General features: G+C 39.7%; 1 protein-coding gene across 2 annotated transcripts in view; it reads left to right on the forward strand.

Moving 5' to 3' along the window:
• The window catches only part of si:dkeyp-19e1.3 (USP6 N-terminal-like protein), an 83,365-nt gene that overhangs the window by 34,873 nt on the left and 25,556 nt on the right, over positions 1-22,936 (forward strand). For both annotated transcript variants that reach the window (XM_010884351.4, XM_020040283.2), the window contains exons 3-8: positions 10,432-10,517; positions 12,162-12,201; positions 12,284-12,364; positions 13,510-13,617; positions 13,937-14,046; positions 20,074-20,122. In XM_010884351.4, coding sequence (XP_010882653.1) covers positions 10,432-10,517; positions 12,162-12,201; positions 12,284-12,364; positions 13,510-13,617; positions 13,937-14,046; positions 20,074-20,122 — 474 coding nt within the window. The remainder of the gene's footprint in view (positions 1-10,431; positions 10,518-12,161; positions 12,202-12,283; positions 12,365-13,509; positions 13,618-13,936; positions 14,047-20,073; positions 20,123-22,936) is intronic.

Raw genomic sequence — 22,936 nt, forward strand, 5'->3', positions numbered from 1 at the left:
ATCAGGGTTTTGTTCCACCTGGGCCCTGTATTTTACACTGCCTCCCTGAAAAAATAGAAACAACTCCTAAACAATAATTATTACCATACTCTTTCAATGTGCTGTAGTACCTGTATTATTTTATTTTTATGGTTTTGGAGGGATAAGGGTAGCCTGACTGGCTGTTGTATGCAATAGTTAAACTGGCAGTCAGTACAGGTCAGTTGTGTTATGACAACAGTTATGTCTGAATTCGTAGTAGTCCATTTACAATAAAGGGTTTTTTAAACGTAATTTGCTCCAAGGCAGATGATTGCCAACACAGGACTTGGCCAATGCAGCAGTGTGCACAAAGTGCAAGACGTTTGTGGACATGAGACAAAAGCAGAGAGGAAATCAATTGAGACTGAAACTGGGGATTCTCAGAGTTCTTTAAGAGTGAAAATAACCATCTGACCCGTGTTTCATTTGCAATTACTTCTGATATTATTTGCCTTCCCCCTGAAAAGCAGTTTGTCATATCAAATGAAGATAGAGGATCTGTATACGGTTTTCACATTATTATATCCAAACAATGATAATGCCATTGTTCAGCTGACATTGTTTCTTGAACTTTGCAATATAACATCAAACTTCTTGTGAATCTGAATCTTCAACCAGCTTTTTTATAAAGGGATTAATTCAGTGACTCCAGTGTTTTTTATTTATCCTTTGTTGTCATTGTATTGACACTTTATTTTTTTTTTAGATTTTTATTGTTTACAAAATATTGCTGTTTAACATTGACTTCAAATATTTAGATTTGATATTGAATCATCTGTTAATGAGGGGATATTTATGACAGTCACTATTTGCATGTATAGTCAGTCATATACGCACACATGCTGCATAACTCTCAAGCTTCCCACTCTGGGCTTTTACACAAAAGGCATATATTTAGTTAAAGGTGGTTATTACTATTCTTGATTTTTATTTCATGTCTTAATCAACTTATTCTTAAATAGGAACAACAGTCAAATAATCACCCTATTCAAAGTGACACAATCTTCCAAAAACAAAAATTGTCTTAACCCTATAATCTATAATTCCTGTTTAAACTTTCCTCTTTGAAAGGGATTTAAAAATTACTTTTGTTGTACTTTAATAACTATTTTAAAACCATGCAATGTACTAAATATATTCCAGTGTGTTAAAGTGGATGCAATTATTCTATTTAAATTATATTATAGACAAGTATAAAACATTTTAAAATATAAATTTTCACTCACTGAATTATTTCTATACCACTTTTTGTCCAGAGGTACAACACTCTTTAAGGTTGCCTGCTTAGTGTAACTGTTGAAATTTGAATGACGACAAAAGACAAGTGTTAAGAGCTAATTTGCATGTGCAAAGATCAAGGAATTTCCAGATATGTCAAGAGCTTACTTATTACGCCTTGTTAAAATCTTTTTATATAGCGACTTCTCTCTACTGGCCTTTTACTGGTCATCATTACAAAGATTTGTACTTGTATTTACACACTCTGAAACAGGCCTATTCATGCTGTGTGAGTTTGGATGCATCCTGTTTCCATGGCTCATCCTTGATGTTTTAGCAACAATTTAATTGGACGTGAAAGGCACACACCTATATAAGGTCCTGCGCTTCATGGTGCTTATCAGTGCTATATCCAAGCCAGGTAATCCAGGGAACTCTGTGTAGACCTGTAAGAATTTTGTCAAGATAATGTTTTGGGGAAGGTTATTAAAAAAATGCTAAAGCATTGAACATTTTTAGGAGCACAGTGGCCTCAATCATTGTGGAATGGAAGAAGTTTGGAACCACCAAGAACTGATACTCTTGCTAAACGAAATGACCGGGCAAGCAGTGCCTTGGGCTGGGAGGCAACCAAGAATCCAAAGCCCAGTTTTACAGAGATTAATTTTCTTAGTATTGATTGATATAGTTTCACAAAATATGTCAAAATCCAAAAACAAATGATGAATCGCAAACAAAGGTAAAGGATTATCAGGATCCAGATTTGGACCTTCTTCTGGTTATGCTCCAGAACCCCTGCATGTTTAAAATGTACCACAGAATGCTGTGAACAGTAGAAATAAACATCCTACAGCCTAAATATATGCTGATTTGTAAACATAAATCATAGGTACTACCCCACACTTTATTTATATAAGTAATTATGTGCTGTGTTATTTTGAAAGTATGTATCAAACATCTAAAGTTTCTGGAGACTCCTAATCTGGTTCCCGTATGCAAGTGATCCATGAAATAATACTCACAAATGTAATGCAACTCACAAATCTGTAAAATGCAGGTGACAAATGCTGTTACATTCACAAAAACATTAAAAACGGTTGTACATTTATTTTCTAATCATCTTTTGTTTTTGCCGGACTGCATAAGCGGAGTCGGCCAAGAAGAGCGAATGTCTCTTACTGAGTGACTGACTACCCTTTGTTAAATAGCGTAGTGGTTAGAGAAGCGGACCTGTAAACTATATGTCCTGAGTTTGTATCTGCTCAAAGGGAAAGGGATGTACGCATTATGAATCATTCCATATAGATGAACTGGCTAAAAACTTCAGTATCTACATTACAGTAAGCCTGAAATAAAATAGGTTACGGTTATATTGCGACTGTTTCTGGTGGAATTTAGAGGTACGCATCCGTGCATGCGTTATGTTCAGGATAGACAAATACATTTGCTGGCTACAAAATACAGTAGTTACGTTATAGTAAGCCTTAACTAAAACTGTATACAGTTATATTGCGATTTTGTGTTTTTGAAATGGAAAAGTTAACCTATGGTCTCGCTAGCAATTGCTCAATTGCTATGATTATTCCTAGGAAGTTAGTAGAGACTAGTAAGCCTATTACTGGCTAATAAGCTTTTAAAACAGCCAGTGGCAAAAGCCATACAGTTCATAGACACTATGATGCAGGTAAACTTAATAAGAAACGTTAGTCAGTTTAACACAATGCTCAATGGTGTCTAGTGAGTGATGAAATTTGTAATACCGTGGCGTAGTTGTTGAAGACCGTGCCTCTCATGTGGAAGACCTAAGTTTGAATCTATTGAGAGCAACAACATTTATTAATTTTATTTGTGGGCCCCCATAAAATGTTTTACGGTTATACAGTATTGTGACTATTTGATAGATTCCATGATTCTCTCATCTTTTCACTTGATGAAAAAGTTATTGTCACCTTTATTAATGATTATTGTATCAATGTCATTAATGAATGAAAGAAAAAAAGTATGTTGTTAAGCCATTAGAGAAAAAAATATGTTCTTATGCCATGAAATGAAATAGCTTTTGCAGACTCGCTAGCAATTGCACAATTTTTATGACTATTCCAGTAGTCATAAGAAGTTAATAGATACTGGTAAAGGCTATTACTGGCTAATACACTGTTAAAACGGCCAGTGGCAAACGCCATAGACCCTATTTGTGTTAGAGGCAAACTTAGTAAGAAACTTTAGTCAGTTTAACTATATCAATATCATTCACAAATGGCCAATTAGCTATGAAAAAGGCCAGTGGCAAAAGAGGATTTGTTCAGGGTATACAAGAGGATATAATGACACCCGTCTAATGTACAGCTCTGTGGTGTAGTGGTCATTGACACAGCCTTTCACGTGGGCGACCCGGGTTCGAATTTCGAGAGGGCGAAACTTTCTATTGTGGGCCGGCTGAACTAGGCTTGCCTGGTTTCGTGTTGTTAACAATTCATCATTTGTTTTCGGATTTTGACGTGTTTGTGAATCTACATTGAGGGGAAAAAGTTATTTGATACATTTTTTCTGGATTAAATTGTTGTTTTCTGGATAAAAATGTTAGAAATGTATTTGCATTTTCATGAGTGAAATAAGTATTTCATCCCCTCTCAATCAGAGATTTCTGGCTATCAGGATTCTTTTATACAGTTAACGAGCTGAGATTTGGAGCACACTCTTAAAGGGAGTGCTCCTAATCTCAGTTTGTTACCTGTATAAAAGACACCTGTCCACCAAATCAATCAATCAGGTTCCAAACTCTCCACCATGGCCAAGACCAAAGAGCTGTCCAAGGATGTCAGGGACAAGATTGTAGACCTACACAAGGCTGGAATGGGCTACAAGACCATCACCAAGCAGCTTGGTGAGAAGGTGATGTTGGTGTGATTATTTGCAAATGGAAGAAACAAAAGAACTCCCTTGGTCTGGGGCTCCATGCAAGATCTCATTTCATGGAGTTACAATGATCATGCGAATGGTGAGGAATCAGCCCAGAACTACACAAGAGGATCTTGTCAATGATCTCAAGGCAGCTGGGACCATAGTCACCAAGAAAAATAAATACTATTCAGCATGAGAAAAGAGTTGAAAAGGAAAGCTTTGAGTTAGGAAAAGAAGGGTTCAATTCTGGCAGAGGGATACAGTGAGCATCAGGTTGCTTACATCCTGAAAATTTCAAAGACCGTTCATAAGAACAAGGTCAAGCAACAGACATTTGGGGAAAACAAAGCTACAGACTGGCAGAGGGTGAAAAACGACTGTCCACTGACCGAGATGACGTCAACTCATTCGAATGTCACTCAACAACCGTAGGATGACATCAAGTGACCTACAAAAAGAATGGCAAACAGCAGCTGGGGTGAAGTGCATGGCGAGGAAACAGGCTAAACAGGCTCCTAGGGGCAGTGCAGAAGTCTTGCAAAGCTAGAAAAAAGCCCTTTGTCTATGAGAAGCAAAGAAGAGCCAGGCTGAAGTTTGCAGAAGACCATAAGGATGGGACCATAGAGGAATGGAGTAAGGTCGTCAACTCTGACAAGTAAAATTCAGGAGGACAATGCTCCATGCCACACAGCCTGGGCAATCAAGGTATGGATGGACGGCCACAATATCAAGACCCTGTCATGGCCAGCCCAATCTCCAGACCTGAACCCCTTTGAAAACCTCTGGAATTTGATCAAGAGAAAGATGGATGGTCACAAGCCTAGCTACTTAAATTTTTGTGCCAGTGGTTTGCAGTGGTCTCAATTCTTTCCAGAGCTGTATTTGGGCCCACTGCACCAGTGTAAGGTCTGACGATGCTTCTGAGGATTTCATCCCGGTACCTAAGAGCAGTCAGGGTACCATTGGCTAGCACGTGGAGGTGTGTGTGCAAACCTCCAAAGATATCCCTCCCCAGACCATCACTGACCCACCGCCAAACTGGTCATGCTGACTGATACTGAAGGCAGCATAACGTTCACCACAGCGTCTCTGGTCTCTTTAATTTCTGTCACGTGCTCACTGTGAACCTGCTCTCATCTGTGAAGAGAACAGTGCGCCAATGGCGGACCTGCCAATTCTGATGTTCTCTGGTGAATGCCAATCGAGCTGCACACTCCCTCGTGGAGTGTTTCTGACAGTTTGGTCAGAAACATGCACACCAGTACACTGCTAGAGGTCATTTTGAAGGGCTCTGCCAGTGCTCCTCCTGTTTCTCCTCGTTCAAAGGAGCAGATACCGGTCCTGCTTCCGGATTGATGCCCTTCTACAGCCCTGTCCGGCTCTCCTCATGTATTGGCCCTCCTGGTATCTCCTCCATGCGCTTCAGACTGTACTGGAAGACACAGCAAACCTTCTTGCACACGTATGGATTCTGTTTTTATATGGGTTTTACACAGCGTCCCAACTTTTTGGGGAATGCCTACGCCAATTGGCGTTTGAGTTTGTAATTAAACTGCCATTTTGAAAGCTACACCCTCCTCTTTCCATTACTTTCCCTAAATAGGCATATTTTAAATGTTTCTGTTGTCAGAATTCTAAACCCATAAACTGAAAACTGAAGACTATTTACCTGTTTTACTTCACCCCGTTTTTTATCCAAACTGAATGCGCCAATAGCACACACCACTTTGCGTTGGTACCCAGGCGCTATTCACCCCTCCCTGAATGCACGACGTCAGTGGATGAATGCACGATACTCCCAGATGAATCAGAGCCATGGTTGAATTGAATGAAATTACAAATGAAATCCAAGATTTCCATGAACATTCAAAAAATTCATTAGGCCACTATTGAAACTTAATAGGAACGATATAGGCTATCAACATTAACTCAATTGCCCCACTAGAACCCCTGGGTGAGTGCTGCAAAGAAGCACCGTTCACATAGCCTATTCATTTGGAGAAATGGACATAGTCTTTTTCCTATAACACCTCTCGGTTTTTCGATAACTTATTCACTTATTCAACTGTAGACACACTTTACATGTAAGTAATGTAGTAGACTGGAGTTACGCACTGGCATTGAAATCAACTCGACACCCCTACTAGAACCCTCGGGAGAGACCTGCAAATACGTGCCATTCGCATTGCATATTAATTTGGAGAAATTGACTCCTCGGTTTTTAGATAGCTTATTCATCTCATCTATAGATTGGCTGTGTAATTTTCATTTTGTACATTTATAGGGCCTAATAAACAAATGAAAATACTATAGCCGGTGTGCTTAGAAATAATCATCCTTTGTATTGTTTTCTTAATTGTTTTTTTCATATGATAAGACTTTCAATACAAACACATTCTTGTATTCTTCAAAATCATTAAACATTTTAAACAAACAAATTCTGTAATTCCTTTTTTTTTTTTTTTTTTGTATAGAAGCGCCTTTGGCAGGCATCACAGCTTTAAATTGTCCTCTATGCCTCTACCAGTTTGGCCCACCTGAATTTGGGAATTTTCTTCAATTATTCCTTGTAGATCCTCTCAAGCTCCTAAGAATGTTAGTGAATTGCAATCTTCATGTCTCCCCACAGATGGGGTTCACAGTTTAAAAAATATTTTTTCAATTATTTAATAATGGCTATTGGATGAACAGAGTGCCTTATCAGTTGACAATAAATACTTGTGAGGATATAATAAACATTCTGTTATGACACGTTTGATAACCATTCAGTTTTCAGTTTCCACATTTTAATGCTTTCAGTTCTTCAATAAGTGGTTTGTGTGGGGGGGTTGGAGTTGTGAATCAGTCACTCCAATACTGCGCACAAAGCACACTATCACCATGACAATTTCATAGGGTTCTATATGGCTAGATGTCACTGCTTGTCTTCCTAACTACAATACACTCACCTAAAGGATTATTAGGGACACATGTTAAATTTCTCATTAATGCAATTATCTAATCAACCAATCACATGGCAGTTGCTTCGAAGGCATTTAGGGGTGTGGTCCTGGTCAAGACAATCTCCTGAACTCCAAACTGAATGTCAGAATGGGAAAGAAAGGTGATTTAAGCAATTTAGAGCATGGCATGGTTGTTGGTGCCAGACGGGCCAGTCTGAGTATTTCACATTCTGCTCAGTTACTGGGATTTTCACGCACAACCATTTCTAGGGTTTACAAAGAATGGTGTGAAAAGGGAAAAACATCCAGTATGCAGTCCTGTGGGCGAAAATGCCTTGTTGGTTTTAGAGGTCAGAGGAGAATGGGCCGACTGATTCAAGCTGATAGAAGAGCAACTTTGACTGAAATAATCACTCGTTACAACCGAGGTATGCAGCAAAGCATTTGTGAAGCCACAACACGCACAACCTTGAGGCAGATGGGCTACAACAGCAGAAGACCCCACCGGGTACCACTCATCTCCACTACAAATATGAAAAAGAGGCTACAATTTGCACGAGCTCACCAAAATTGGACAGTTGAAGACTGGAAGAATGTTGCCTGGTCTGATGAGTCTCGTACTGAAATGGCCCCCACAGTCACCAGATCTCAACCCAATAGACCATCTTTGGGATGTGGTGGAATGGGAGCTTCGTGCCCTGGATGTGCATCCCACAAATCTCCATCAACTGCAAGATGCTATCCTATCAATATGGGCCAACATTTCTAAAGAATGCTTTCAGCACCTTGTTGAATCAATGCCACGTAGAATTAAGGCAGTTCTGAAGGCGAAAGGGGGTCAAACACAGTATTAGTATGGTGTTCCTTATAATCCTTTAGTTGAGTGTATAATTGTCTGTTTGTATTTTTTCAAATGACTCAACTAATGGGTGAGCCGAATGTTACTGCAGTCTACATTTAAATGTAGCCTACTTCAAAATGTACATTGTAGGCCTATGAAAATATGCATCCAACATATAGTAGGCTATCTTGTGTTAGCAGCCAAAGCAGCATCAACATCTTACCTTACACTAGTTACATTTTGGCTACCATTTACTGAGAGTTACAGTTATTTTAAATTCATAAATTAACAAGCACAGTTTCTTTTACATTTACTTGTTTTCATATTTTAAATTTTTATTTATTCTACATTACTACCATTAATGTTTTGGTGAGATTTTGAATTTCTATTAAAAAAATAAAAAAATAATAATAAAAATCATATATTTTTTGAGACTCATATTTGAAATGGGATATTTAGAAATTCCTGTTAGCCTATTATAAATTATTTTCACATGACAAAAATGGAAAGAATAAAATTAAAAGAGACTTGACAAATGGTTTATCTGTCAATTTATGTGTTTTTCAGTATAGAAACAAAATTCAAGGTTTCAAGAGATATTGTTACAAAGTAAAATGAAATAGCCTATGCGCTGTTTTCACCCACCTGGGTTAGGTCTTATTGTGCTTTACTGTTGTGTTATATATATATATAAAAACGAATGCTGTCAAATGATTAAAATAATTAATTGCGATTAGTCGCATAGTCTTCTGTAGTTAATCTCAATTAATCGCAATTTTAGATGTTTTAATGTTTTACTTTTGCTCTTAATACACACTTTTCTGTTTAAAAAGCAGTGCATTATGGGAAAGACAATTTGGTTTATTGCAAACTATGGAGAGTGCTTGACTTGGAATTAAATAAATGCAAGTTGTCAATGCCCTTAATTTAGTATAGTATACATACAATGTCAGTCCAAAACTAAACACAATAACTGGCTGCATCTAAATATAGCTCATGTAAATCTAAATAGAATCTTGCCATCTCATATTGTTTTCCTGATTGACACAAGGACAATATCTGCTATGTTAGGCTACTGTATAAAACACATATCAGCCCCTCATAGCTGGACAGCTACATGGTGTGCAGGCATTTAACCCATTGAATCACACTTATGCTGGTCAAGGTATTGTCCTTTGATGTTTAGGCTGAAGTGTGGTTAGAATGGGGTTTAGGTGGGTGCCTGTAAACATTAGATTTCCTTGTTAGCCACAACCAAATACTTCATAAAGTATCTCTATTAGATTTTTCCCAAATTCAACCAAATGCATGAGGTAGGCTACTTGAATATAATTGAATAGAATTGAATAGAACATAAGGTAGTCATGGTGGCTAGAGATGTTATATACAAACATTAAATCAGGGTAAATCTGTAATTCATCCAGAGCAAATTTGTTTGCCAATTCCACTATGAGAATATGCTTTGGTGGAAACATTAATCCTTAGATTAGAAAAAACATTAAATAATGACAACCATGTAACAAGCAAAGTGTTAGCAGGTGGATTCAAGTAACAGAGGTAGGGGAGACATGGCTTGCATTCTCGTTTGATTTATTTTTATAGTGAGACTGGGGTGCGGGTCCTAAGGAGTGATATTCCCATTTCCACACATCCATTGCACAAACGGATGTGTAGCCCACTAACGCGTTTTTAGGCTGTTGTTATTAGACTAGTGCCGAGTAAACACGACTTGCGACATAAATGCAAACTCTCCAATGATATATTGAAAAAAAAAAGCACTCGTTGCCCATCTGTCCTGCTCAACATCACTCGTTGCCCATCTGTCCTGCTCAACATCACTCGTTGCCCATCTGTCCTGCTCAACATCACTCGTTGCCCATCCGTCCTGCTCAACATCACTCGTTGCCCATCCGTCCTGCTCAACATCCACTTGAGGTCACCCCCTAGCTAGGACGTCCATGTGACCATAGGTTTGAGAACCGCTGTGCTAAATGACAAATAGGCATTGTTAATGTAGCATCCATGCAAATTATGCTAATTTACACTGGCAAACCCGTAGAAAAGTGGAAACTTTCTGTAAGTGCTGTCTGATCTCAATCCTGGAGGCTACTACACTTTGTGTCCTTCTTATCAGGGACTGACTAGGTAATGGCAGTTAACCACCAGTTAAATCATTAGCCATTTTGGCCTTCCAGTACCTGGATTCGACAACTCTGCACTGGATAAACCATCTAGTATTTGTAATACTCTGGTCGAAGGGGTATGCTGCTGCCCCAGATTTGTCTCAGATTCATAAAGTACAGCTACAGGATAGTTATAACACTGTTGTGGATTATGGAGTGTCTCCAGGTATAGCACTTAAAACATTCATTAGGAAAAACACAAAACCTTCACCCTGACTCACTTGTGTAAACAATCGATAGTCAGAGTTTTTATTACAGGATCTCCGCTCTTTTTGCATGTATGATATGAGGACATGTTTTAACATGTTTGATTGTGTGTTTTCAGGGCAGGCAGGAGGGTGTCCACATTGACCCCTGGGAGGATGCTGACTTCAGCATCTATAAGGTCACAGACCGCCATGGCTTCATGCAGTAAGTTAACGTGACATCACTGACAGTGTTCACCTCTCCTTGACTGCAGATTTACATCCAGGGGGTCGCCCTAAATTTAAGGCTTTTACTGTAGCTAGGACTGTAATTAGAGAACATACGCACGCACACACATGCACTATCATTCGAAAGTTTGGGGTCACTTAGAAATGTCCTTGTTTTCCATGAAAACATACATGGAATGAGTTTCAATAGGAAATATAGCAACATTAATATGGAATATAGTCATTGACAAGATTGAAATAGATTTTTTATTGAAATATTATTTCAAATTATTATACTTCTAACTTTGCTTTCGTCTAAGAATCCTCCATTTGCAGTAATTACGGCCTTGCAGACCTTAGGCATTCTAGTTGTAATTTTGTTGGTGTTATCTGAAGAGATTTCACCCCATGCTTCCAGATGCACTTCCCCTATGTTAGATAGGCTTGATGGTTACTCCTTACCATCAAGCCTATATATGGTTATATGGTTAATCTGCTTCCACAACAGCTCAATAGGGTTGAGATCCGATGACTGTCCTGGTTACTCAATTATAGACAGAATACCAGCTGATTGCAAAATGGAGTGGTGTTGCAAAAAGGAGTGATAGCTTTCCTTCTTCAAGATCGCTTTCACCCTGTACAAATCCTCCCCTTTAACACAATCAAAGCACCCCCAGACCATCTCATTGCCTCCACTATGCTTGACAGATGGCGTCAAGCACACCACATTTGGTCTGCGTCTCACTAATGTTATTTTTTGTGACCCGAACCCCTCAAACTTAGATTTGTTCGTCCATAAAAAAAAAATCCAATCTTGCTCTGTCCTGTATCTGTGTTCTTTTGCCCTTCTTAATCTTTTCCTTTTTTGGCCAGTCTGAGGTATGTCTTTTTCTTTGCACCTCTGCCTAGAAGGCCAGCATCCCAGAGTCGCCTCTTCACTGTTGACATTGAGACTGGTGTTTTGCGGGTACTATTTAATGAAGCTTCCAGTTTGCACTGTAATAGCATTGTACATGGTCTTCAGTTTCTTGGCAATTTCACGTGTGGAATTGCCTTTATTTCTCAGAACAAGAGGAGACTGATGAGTTTCAGAAGAAAGTTATTTGTTTCTGGCCGCTTTGAGCCTGTAGTCAAACCCACAATTGATCATGCTCCAGAAACTCAAGTAGTCTAAAGAAGACCACTTTTATTTCTTCTTGAATTAGCACAACAGTTTTCAGCTGTGCTAACATAATTGCAAAATGGTTTTCTAATGATCATTTAGCCTTTCAAAATTATTAACTTTGATTAGGAAACACAATGTGCCAGTTGTACACAGGACTGATGGTTGCTGATAATATGCCTCTGTATGCCTATGTAGATATTCTACAATAATCATTTACAACATTAACAATGTCTACTCTGTATTTCTGATCAATTTGATGTTATTTTAATGGACACAAATTTGATTTTCTTTCGAAAACAATGACATTACAATATGACCCCAAACCTTAAAAACGTATACATTTGATAAATTTTCCTTGTCCTTGCATGGACCCCCACAATTTCCCTTCAAAATGTTCCTTTTATGTAACTCCACAAAAACAATCTTACCCCTCAACTCAAAGCATAATGTTAATCCAAATTATTTGTCTTTCCCCAGCAAGGAGGAGCTGCCGACTCCCAGTGTACAAGAAGAGAAGGTACTGCTCGTCTCCTTTAGATGGATAGAAGGATTCATAGACTGATGGATTGATTGATTTAGTTCCATTCTCGCCTTTTCAGCAAAAACATCAGGAGATAGAACGGGTGGGGAAATGGCTGAAGATGGTGAAGAAATGGGATAAATACTGGAACAGCGACAAGGTGACTGACTCAGTGCAGACCATGAAGACACTAACTCTACCTCAGCACTCTGCTGTGCTCTGATCTGTCCTCTCCCTCTCCATCCCTTTCTCTTTGATTGGCCACTTCAGAACCCTGACATCAAAGTTATCGCTTATGTGTCAATCATAAATATGCGTGTCACTTCAGCCAATGGGCATTCATCGTCCGTTGGTTTGATACATCAGTCCAATACTCCCCACCGTTCAGTGATCAGCACCTCCTGACCAAAACATCTTCCCATGGCTGTACTTGGACAGAAGATAAATAACAAAAAGCAGCCAAATAGTTTTGTGTTTTGCAAGTGGGGCCACAAAGAAGAGTTGTTTTTGAAACAGTTTTCTTTTTTCATTTCTTTGCCGAGACATATTGGCCGTTTTCCATACCCCCTTGTATCTTTTGTTTATATATGACATCAACGTTGGGATAATAAACAACATAAGTAGAACAATAATCAAGGGCAAAAAATTATATGAAAACATATTCCGCAAAAATAATAAAGACACACTGTTTTATTGGTCTGTCCCACATTTTAAGACAGGCAGCTATGTAGTTTGCTGTCAATCCACATCTCTCTCTTAACCGAAAAGGTTTGAAACCTTGAATAATGGTAATTAATTCAGGGGAAATACACTGTCATTGTTTGTTATTTCTGACATATTTTCGGAAATACAGCTCAGTCTCATAATGACACTGTTCAGAACGAAGCTATGTTATTCTGTGCATTTGATAAATATACTTTGAACTTGAATTTGATTATACTGGAGTGTACAATTTGATTATAACCGTAGTCAAACAATACATAACGTATTGTTGAATGGACAGGTTGCGCTGTATTTTGCTTTGTGCTTGTTTCTCCACAGATCATGTTGTTTTGTTATGACTGTCCTGACGCTTCACTGTGTTAGTTGAACTGGTTTGTAAACTCATTACCAGGACCAGTTGGATGAAGAGACTCATCTTTGCCCAACTTTTAGTATTGCAGCACTTGGGTTATGATACAAGAGGATGTCACTCTATTTGATCTCTTTCTCTTATCTCTACGACTTCTAGGGGCAAGCATATGTATGTCATCTATCTGTATGTAAACTATATATATATTCACTTCTTTGGTCTCTGTCACCCAGATGGTGAAGCGTGTTTACAAGGGCATCCCGCTCCAGCTTAGAGGACAGGCATGGGCTCTGCTGCTGGAAATTGAGAAGGTGAAGAAGGAAAACTCTGGGAAATATGAGGTGAGCATAGCATTAAACCCTTCACCCTAAATTAATCCCTAGAGTTAAGTGTGTTGCCAAGGATAAGAAGAGCCAGGAAAAGTGTCCATCATATTTTATTCAAACCCTCTGATTTGTTCAGTACCAAATCAAGCCCAAGCTCCTACCACTGGCCCATGCATATGTTGGTCATATGTGGTCATTTCAGGTCTGAAAGTGTAAGGGGTTTGGGGTTGATATTATATGATATATTTTACGTAAGTGTAGCACTCCAGCATGAGTTTTGACTATTCCTTGTATACAGTAACTCCTGCTATTCTGCTTGGTCATTCATTAATAGATTATGAAGAAGCAGGCCAGAAGTTTCTCTACAGAGATCAAACAGATTGATCTGGATGTCCACAGAACATTCCGGAACCACATCATGTTCATGGATCGCTTTGGGATCAAGTATGTCATATACTAATTGTCACCCTAAAGCCATTACCAGCCAGTAATGCATAGTATTGGTATAGTATGTTGTACGTTAGCCGGTAACTTTCTCAGACATTTCCCAGTTTTTTTCCCAGGTGTAAAATTTCCAGGGGGAATAGTAACCAGAATTTCACAAAAAACCTAGGAAATCGTGGGGAGTATTTTCAAAATTTGCTAATTGTTAAATGTTAATGTTGCACATTATGCATGTCATATTCATTAGCTGCTTCAAATTGAAATTAGTCACGAGCAAGATTTGAAAATATCTATTATTTTCTATATCTAAACAGTTCATCTTATTTTAATGTGACTGGCCAAATTCAACTAAACAACTGTTGACTAAGTTTGAATCCTGGTCGGAATATATACATTGCACAGGAGTGCTGCAAACAGCGGCAAAAATTGGCTTGGAGCAGCCCGGGAGCTTGCCATGTCTTGTCAAGGTCCTTTTGAACTCAATCATGGTTGTTGGCCCAGAATGCTTATACCTCCAGTGCATGTGTGCTGGCGCAATCCTGCTCCCTGAGCAAGTAGTTTGATTTAAAAAGCACTATGACATCACAAGATGTTTCATTGTTGTTTTTACGTGAATAGGCCATAATTGTGCATTACACATCACAAAACTGGGAAACGAGAAACTGCACAGTGTAGAAAATGTGTATTTGTAAATGTGCTGCATGCTGCGCATGTGTGTGTGCGTGTACATGTTAATCTATACAAGTGTGCCCTTCATACTAATAAGACCAAAATAGTATCTCATTATAACGACAGTCTCATAATAGAAATGATATGCAGTGCCTTACAAAGGTATTCACACCACTGACTAATTCTGTCATATTACTCCATTACAAATGGTACAATCACATGTTGTTGTTTGATACTATACAGCTCTGGAAAAAATTAAGAGACCACTGCACCTTTTTCTTTTCTTTCCAAAAAAGTTGAAAAGGAAAGTTCTGAGTGCCGAACAGAAGCGTTCTATTTGCAGTGGTCTCTTAATTTTAACCCTTCTGTTCCTCACTCAAAACCTTCCCTTTTGACTTTTTTGGAAAGGAAAGAAAAAGGTGCAGTGCTTTTTTACCGAGCTGCTTTTTTACCGAGCTGCTTTTTTACCGAGCTGCTTTTTTACCGAGCTGCTTTTTTACCGAGCTGCTTTTTTACCGAGCTGCTTTTTTACAGAGCTGCTTTTTTACAGAGCTGCTTTTTTACAGAGCTGTATTTGCAAACACTGACACTCAAATTATTGCAAGGTTACATAGATTTTTTGTCAGGAAACATTAGTAAGATAAATCTATAAAAATTTGGTAAAGCAACCTATATCTGCAATAACTGTTTTAAGTCTTTTTGGATACATATGTGTGTACCAGCTCACAGTGAATGATTGATTGATTCTAACCCGTTCTTCTTGGCAACGTGAGGAAAGTGAAGGACAGAGAATTCATTCATACATGGTGTGCAATTGTTCACACATACTTACAGTAGCTCTACCAAGTGTTCACCCCCCTTGTACTGTTCCACATTTTGTGTTGCAAAATGAAATCTAAATGGATTTAAGTAGGAATTTTTGCTGCAAAGTTTGGACTCAAATGTCCATTATGTAAAATCTAAAAGCTTCTAATTTAATTACAAATACACAAAGTAATTAATTGTGCAAGTATTCACTCATTTGATATCGCATACCGAAATGAGCTGCGGTGAAACCAATTGTCTTTAGAAATCACGCAATTAGTCGAATGGGGTCCCCCTGTGTGCAATTAAGGTGTCTTGCATGATTTCAGATTGAATACACCTGTCTCAAAAACTATAACAAGAAAATGAAGGAACAGTCAAAGCAAATCCAGAATGGGGTTCTTTAAAGGCACAAATAAGTGGTAGGATAGAACATTTCCAAGGCATTAGAAATCACCTGGAGCACATTAAAGTCCATTATTAAGAAATGGAGAGAATATGATCAGTCTAGAAGAGGCCGTCCTCAAAAACCTGTTCGTGTCTGCAAAAGACCTAAGATATGATTAATCTTTGAGCAGCACAATGACCGCAAACCTACAGCCAAAGTCACTCTGGAGTGCCTTGAAAACAAGAAGGTCAATGTCCTGGAGTGGCCCAGTCACAACCCGGACTGTAATTGCTGCAAAAGGAGCCTCTACTGCAGGGGGTGAATATTTATTAAATTAAGTCATTTTCTGTTTTGTATTTCAATTGGGAAAACATTTGTTCAACATTTGGGACTTTTTCTGTTGATCAGTGGCAGAAACTCCTAATTAAATCCATTTTGATTTCAGGTTGTACACAAAACGTGGCAAAGTCTAAGTGGGTGAATACTTTTGACAGCCAATGTATGTACATTAACTGCTCAAAAAAATGAAAGGAGCACGTTATAATCATAGTATAACACAAAATCAATTATATTTGAGACATCAGTCTGTCCAGTTGGGAAACATAAGTGATTGTGAATCAATGTCATCTGTTCTGGTGCTAATGAAAGTGGCAACCGGTGCACTGGAGAGGCCAGTCAAACCCCAAAAAGGGAGTAGTTTTGCAGGTGGTGGCCACAGACAACTGCTCTCTCCTTATCCTTTGTGACTGATAATTCTCTTGTTTTGCATTTTGATAGTGTCCTTGTCACTACTGGTTGCATAAGTTGGTACCTGCAGCCCATTCATGTTGCAAAGGTAGTCCATATGTGCCGTCGCAAGAAGGTTTGCTGTGTCTCCCAGTACAGTCTCAAGAGCATGGAGAAGATGCTAGGAGACGATACCGGTAGGAGACCGGTATCTGCTCCTTTGTGCGAGGTGAAACAGGAGGAGCATTGCTGTAGCCCTACAAAATGACCTCCAGTGTGCTACTGGTGTGCATGTTTCAGACCAAACTGTCAGAAACAGACTCCATAAGGGTGGCATGAGAGCCCAACGTCCTAAAGTGGGACCTGTGCTCACAGCCCAGCACCTTGCTCGATTGGCATTCACCAGAGAACACCAGAATTGGCAGGTCCGCCATTAGCACACTGTTCTCTTCACGGCAGGTTCACACTGAGCACATGTGACAGATATTAAAGAGTCTGGAGATGCTGTGGTGAATGTTATGCTGCCTGCAACATCAGTCAGCATTACCAGTTTGGTGGTGGTTCAGTGATGGTCTGGGGACGATACCCTGAATACTGTTAGGTACCAGGATGAAATCCTCAGACCCATCGTCAGACCCTATGCTGGTGCAGTGGGCCCTGGGTTCCTCCTGGTGCCTCTGGTGTGGCCAGAATGTGTAGGCAGTTCCTGGATGACAAAGGCATTGATGCCACACACTGGCCCTCACATCCCCCAGACTTGAATCCAATAGAGAACCTCTGGGACGTTATGTATCGGTGCATCTGGTGCCTCCTGTTAGCGCCACAGACCTTCCAGGAGCTTACTGATGCCCTGATCCAGGTCTGGGAGGAGATCCCCCCCCCCACCCCCAGGACACCATCCGCCGTCACACCAGGAGCATGCCCAGATGCTGTTGGGAGTGCAAACAGGCATGTGGGGGCCAAACACTCTACTGAGTTACATTATGAGTTGCTGTGATAACGTTTACACAAGTTAGATCAGCATGTGATTTCAATTCTTTCCTTTGATTTTCTGTGTGAGTTTGATTCCAGCCCTCAGTCGGTTGGTAATTTTGGTTTCCATTGACCGTTGTTAAGTCATTTTGTTCTCAATGAATTACACAATGTACGGTAAAGATTTTGATCTTTAATGTATTTTGTTCATCGAGGCCCGATGTGTTCCCTTATTTGAGCAGTGTACATTGCAGTCCATAGCTATATGAAAAGTATCACTAGTTTTGTTGTTTTGGAGTTGAATTTGGAGCTGAAACACAAATACATACCCACACAGAGAATTAAGTAAACCAAAACAAGAGTTGTTTCCTCCGTTTCAATGTTATTTTAGCCTTCCTGTCACAGAGTGACCCCACAGGAAATGGCTCTTGTACGGAAACCTGTGAAGAGAAGTATGTATATGAAGAGAAACACATACACAAAAACTGAATAGTAATGCACACAAACCATACAAACCGCCATGTACATGCATAGCCATACCAATCATGCACACAGTCCTACAGTCTCCCATGCCTCACTGCATCCCAGAATATGCAGTATTTCATGAATTCTTTTTATAACCAGTCCTAATCTCCATTACATGTGATTGAGTTATTTCAGATAATTATTTATGTTTAACACACAAAGCACCATTCCTAACAGACCAAATTAAGTCTACCATGTCTGTGGTGCTGCTTCCCTGCTTGAAAACAGCCACCCTCTGTGCGGTCCCCCCCCCCAAACAACAGAACATCCGACTTGTAGGAATACTGCCCTCTTCAGCATAAATTCAGTTTTCCCCTGAAAACAGGAAATGGGAACTCAGCTCAGGCTTTTTTTTTTAATGCCTGCTACATTAGTTTGGTCGACAGTTCAGTTGGTCTGAAGCTCTTAAGAGAAAAAGTGGTGAGGTGGTTTTAAAGCTATCTGGCTCTATAACTGCCCCAAACACTATTCCCTATATAATACAACACTTTTGACCTGGACACATGGCATTTGGGTAGCGTGTCTTTTTGGGAGGCGACTCATAAGAAACTGATTTAATCCTTACCCTAGCCCCAGGAGGTTTCATAACATTATATCGGTCGACATGTCTGACAACTGTGTCTCTGCTGCTATTGGTCCGTTCCGCTACATTGCTTGGGCTGTGTGACAGAGTTATGGTGCCAGATGTGATGGGTGCGGCTGCAGAAAACGGCGGTATAGCTGTCTAATTCATGTTTTTTCCGGGGACAAGTTGTGAGTCCATCTATGCATGCACCAATGTGCAAGCATGCAGATTATGCATGCATGTAACATCTGCCTATTACACACACACGCATGCGCTCACGTAATACCATTGCATATGACACTGCTGATGTGCGCACACATACAAACACACATTTTTGCCCTGCATTTCACCCCATTTAAGTGTGTGTGTGTGTGTGTGTGTTTTTTTTTTTAGGACTAACTATAGGTTTTAGGTTTAGGGTCAAACTTACAATTCATTTCTGAGTTAGAATTGGGGTTTCGTTAAGGTCCAGGCGTTGTTGGTTATGTTTAGGGTTAGGATTAGGCATAAATGTTACTTTATTGATGTTAGGGTTAGATTAGGTTAGGGTTAGGGTTATGGTTAGGTTTAGGGTTAAGATTAGGGCAAGGGAGCATGCCATTTCTATTTTCTGGTCCCCATGAGGATAGCCATACAAACTTGTGTGTGTGTGTGTGTTAGATAAAGGCATGTGGCGACCGCTTGGAGGGAGTGTTCTCTGTCAGAAATACTGTCACATGTCATCACCACCAGGCCAACCGAATACTGGACCCTGGAATTTCTAGCGGCACGTCTGCCTTTTAAACACACAAACACTCCATTCATCTGTTAACATTGTAATAGTAGGTACTAGCAGAAGAAGAACATTTAGAGAAGAGAGTGAATGTTTAGTTTAGTACAGGACTGTAGAGCAGAACACAGTATTGGGACTTGATATTACAGTATAATCCTGGGCAGCAGCGTACTGGACATTACAGAGTAGTTCACAACCATGTTGTTAAGGTTGGTATTACCAGGATTTCAGTTCAGTGTAGTTTGCTGTCCGTTATATTGGTACATCCCTATACAGGACAGTATAGTTTAATTTAATATTGTAGAGGATTGGAGAGTATAGTTCAGGCCAGTACAGTATTCTGTAGTTCAGGACAGCATACAGATTATTTTATTTCCAGTTCATCACCGTGGTTCAGAGACTGGGGTTCACTGCCAAAGTCTATTCACTGGAGTATAGTTTCTGGCTCTTTTGATTGTGAATCTTCCTGGGAGAAATCTAGGCTGTTCTGAAAGGCACCCTTATTGCTTACCAGTGTACTAACAGTGGTTAATAGGCTGCAATTTGGGATTGTACTCATAATTGTGGCCAAAGCCTAATTTGTAAGTGTTCTTTTTCTCTTCACAGGCAGCAGGCCTTGTTCCACGTGCTTGCGGCCTACTCCGTATACAATACGGTGAGTTTGGCTGTGTGGATGTATTATGTGTGTGTGCGAACCTATTCATCTGTGTGTATTTTCCATAACACTGCAGAGCTTGCACACACTGTGAGGAGTGAACTTTTGAGAGGGGAAAAAACTACCACAAGAGGATTTTTAATGATTTACATTGTGTCTGGGTCCCTATGGATTGGATGTACTGTGCTACATACCTCAGAGACCGTTGGATGTAATGTCACACACTGCTGCATACCATAGACAGAGTTCAACATTAATGATGGCCCGCGGGCCCGGGGCCAGTAAGACCTAACGTCGGGCCAGTGCTCAATTTCCCCATTTAAATTCATTGTATTGTATTCAAATGTTTGCTTGTCTTCTTTGTCACTCTTCCCGCTTAAATTTTTGCTTGTTCTCACATTAAAATGTGTCTGTCACGCTTCTTCTCCCCCCTCGGTGTGGTACAGTACCGGTGTCGTCTTTTTGACCAATACTAATTTTCAATGGCTCGTCCATTTTGACCAATCATAGTGCATTCTAGAGCAGGACCCAATTATGGTATCGTATGGGGCCAAGCCTATGTGATAATTTTTGTTTTCTTGGAAAGAACCAGTTGCATTGGTCAAAAACAATAATTCCATTCATGTGGCACGTTCCCCATGAAAGCCGATAAGGCAGGGTAGTTTCCGAAGGAATGAGGTGGTGTGCAGCCAAATTGAGAAACTAGTTGTGACCGCCTATCATGTTGTGAAGAGGGAGAAACCATTCACAGACTACGTCTGTGACATTGTCTGTGAATGCAATTAGAGAAACCATACGGACATGGCTTGTCGACAGTAAGTGGCAAGTTAACTACGCCTTCCTAAGCACTTGATAGTAGTGACACACAAGAAGCCAGTAAACCAACTATTGCAAGTACTGTATTGCGCCTTATTTATGTTACCATAAATAAATTAACTAATTTTCATGCTTTTATGTCACATCAAATAAGCCCACCTGTTGTCAACAGAAAGAACTGCAACAAAATTATTTTTATTTCTCAAAGATTACTTCCTAAAATTCTTCCTATAATTTATTATCTATGAATATAGCATCTTCCTAAATTGCATATCATTTGTGTTAGGATTTTATTTCATGAAATATTTCATATTCCATTGGTCCCTGCCTTGCTGCTTCAGACTGCGTTCTGCTGATTCGAGTTTGCAGTAGTAGGCCATTGGCTAAGTGTGAATGTGGGGCTAGCCCCTCTCTCACAATGCAATGTACATTATACAGGGGCGTCAGTTTGTGTTGAAAAGTGGTGGGGACAAAAGATCAGATGAAAAAAAACATTACAGCAGAACGGGAAACATATTGAATAATGTCGCCGTTATTTTAGAATCAGTAATAGTTTATTTTGTTTAAGTTACTTTTTTTGGACAATGTACATGGTTTCTTTCTATATCTAAACTGCATTGGATGTTTTATTTTGTGCAAATAAACCTTTAACATTTATTGGTTTGCTTGATTTTTCAGAAAATTTTAACCAAATGCTTTCAAAAAGTGGTGGGGACAAAATCAGCCATTTCAAAAAGTGGTGGGGACATGTCCCCAGCGTCCCCAGTGTAAATGACACCTATGACTTTATACAAATATGAATACGCATGCTCCGAATGTTTGTGTGATCTCTGTCTGGCGCCAACATTTGTCGGCAAGAAGAGCGAGGAGGGTAGATTGTCTTAGCTAGCTTGTTAGCTTCACAAACAGCAGATAACTTGAGAAAATGAATGAGGTGAATTTCATACTCGATCACCGGTTTGAAAGCTTTAATTTGGTGGAGACACTTGAAGTAAAGCGACTTGGTGCCCATCAGCCACAGGATATTATCATCACTCAAACTGCTGGTAAAAGTAATTGCGGGTTTAACGTGGAGTAGTTTTTGAAGAGCAAGTGGCTAACATTTAGCATACAAAAGAAGGCACTCTTCTGTTTTCCATGTCTGCTATTTGGTGGAGATGGTACTTGGTCGAGGACAGGTTACAAAGATTTGAAACATCTTTCTGAGAGGATTGCAAAACATGAGAGCAGCGGGAGTCATCTGGACAATGCTGTGAAATTGGGCTTACTTGTTAGGGTAAATGTAGCAGCCCAAGTTGACAGTGCATACAGGCGCTCCATTGAGCAGCAAAACAAACAGGTGGAGGAAAACAGGTAAGTTTTCAGTCGGATCATAACATGTATTAAACAGTGTGGAAAATGTGAAACCGCACTGCAGGGGCACGACGAGTCGGTGGACTCTCTGAATCCTGGAATATTCAGATGCATTTTCGAGACTGTGTGAGGGCGATTCGAGACATCAGAGGCATTATGACGCTCAGCCCATCTTCAAAGGGACATCTAGGACTGTACAAAATGAACTGTTAGACTGTATGTATGAAGTGTACAGGGAGAAGATAGCCAAGCAAGTGGTCGAGACATCATTTGTTACAGGAAGATTAGACAACTGATGTCTCCTGTAAATCACCAATGGAGGTTGTGTTGTGATACATGTTGCCTGACAATACAGTGACAGAGATGTTTTTGGAGTTTGTGGAATTCAAAGTTAAAACTGGACCCGCTGTATGATGGAACTTTAAAAGTAGAACTGTCAATATAGTTTGGGAAAAACACGCTGCGCTGCTCCTGTGACATACGCACACAACCAGGATTGGAAGAGGCCACCATAAGTGAGGTCTTTCAAAAAAATACTGCGGGACCAATCATTTCTGCAGCTGCTGGATTTGTTTTTTTTCCTTATGCCAGATGTTGATTTTTTTTATACAATACTGCAAAAACGGAGCATCGATGCACCTGGGA

This window comes from Esox lucius, chromosome 19 (assembly GCF_011004845.1).
Source record: "Esox lucius isolate fEsoLuc1 chromosome 19, fEsoLuc1.pri, whole genome shotgun sequence".
Taxonomy (NCBI): domain Eukaryota; kingdom Metazoa; phylum Chordata; class Actinopteri; order Esociformes; family Esocidae; genus Esox; species Esox lucius.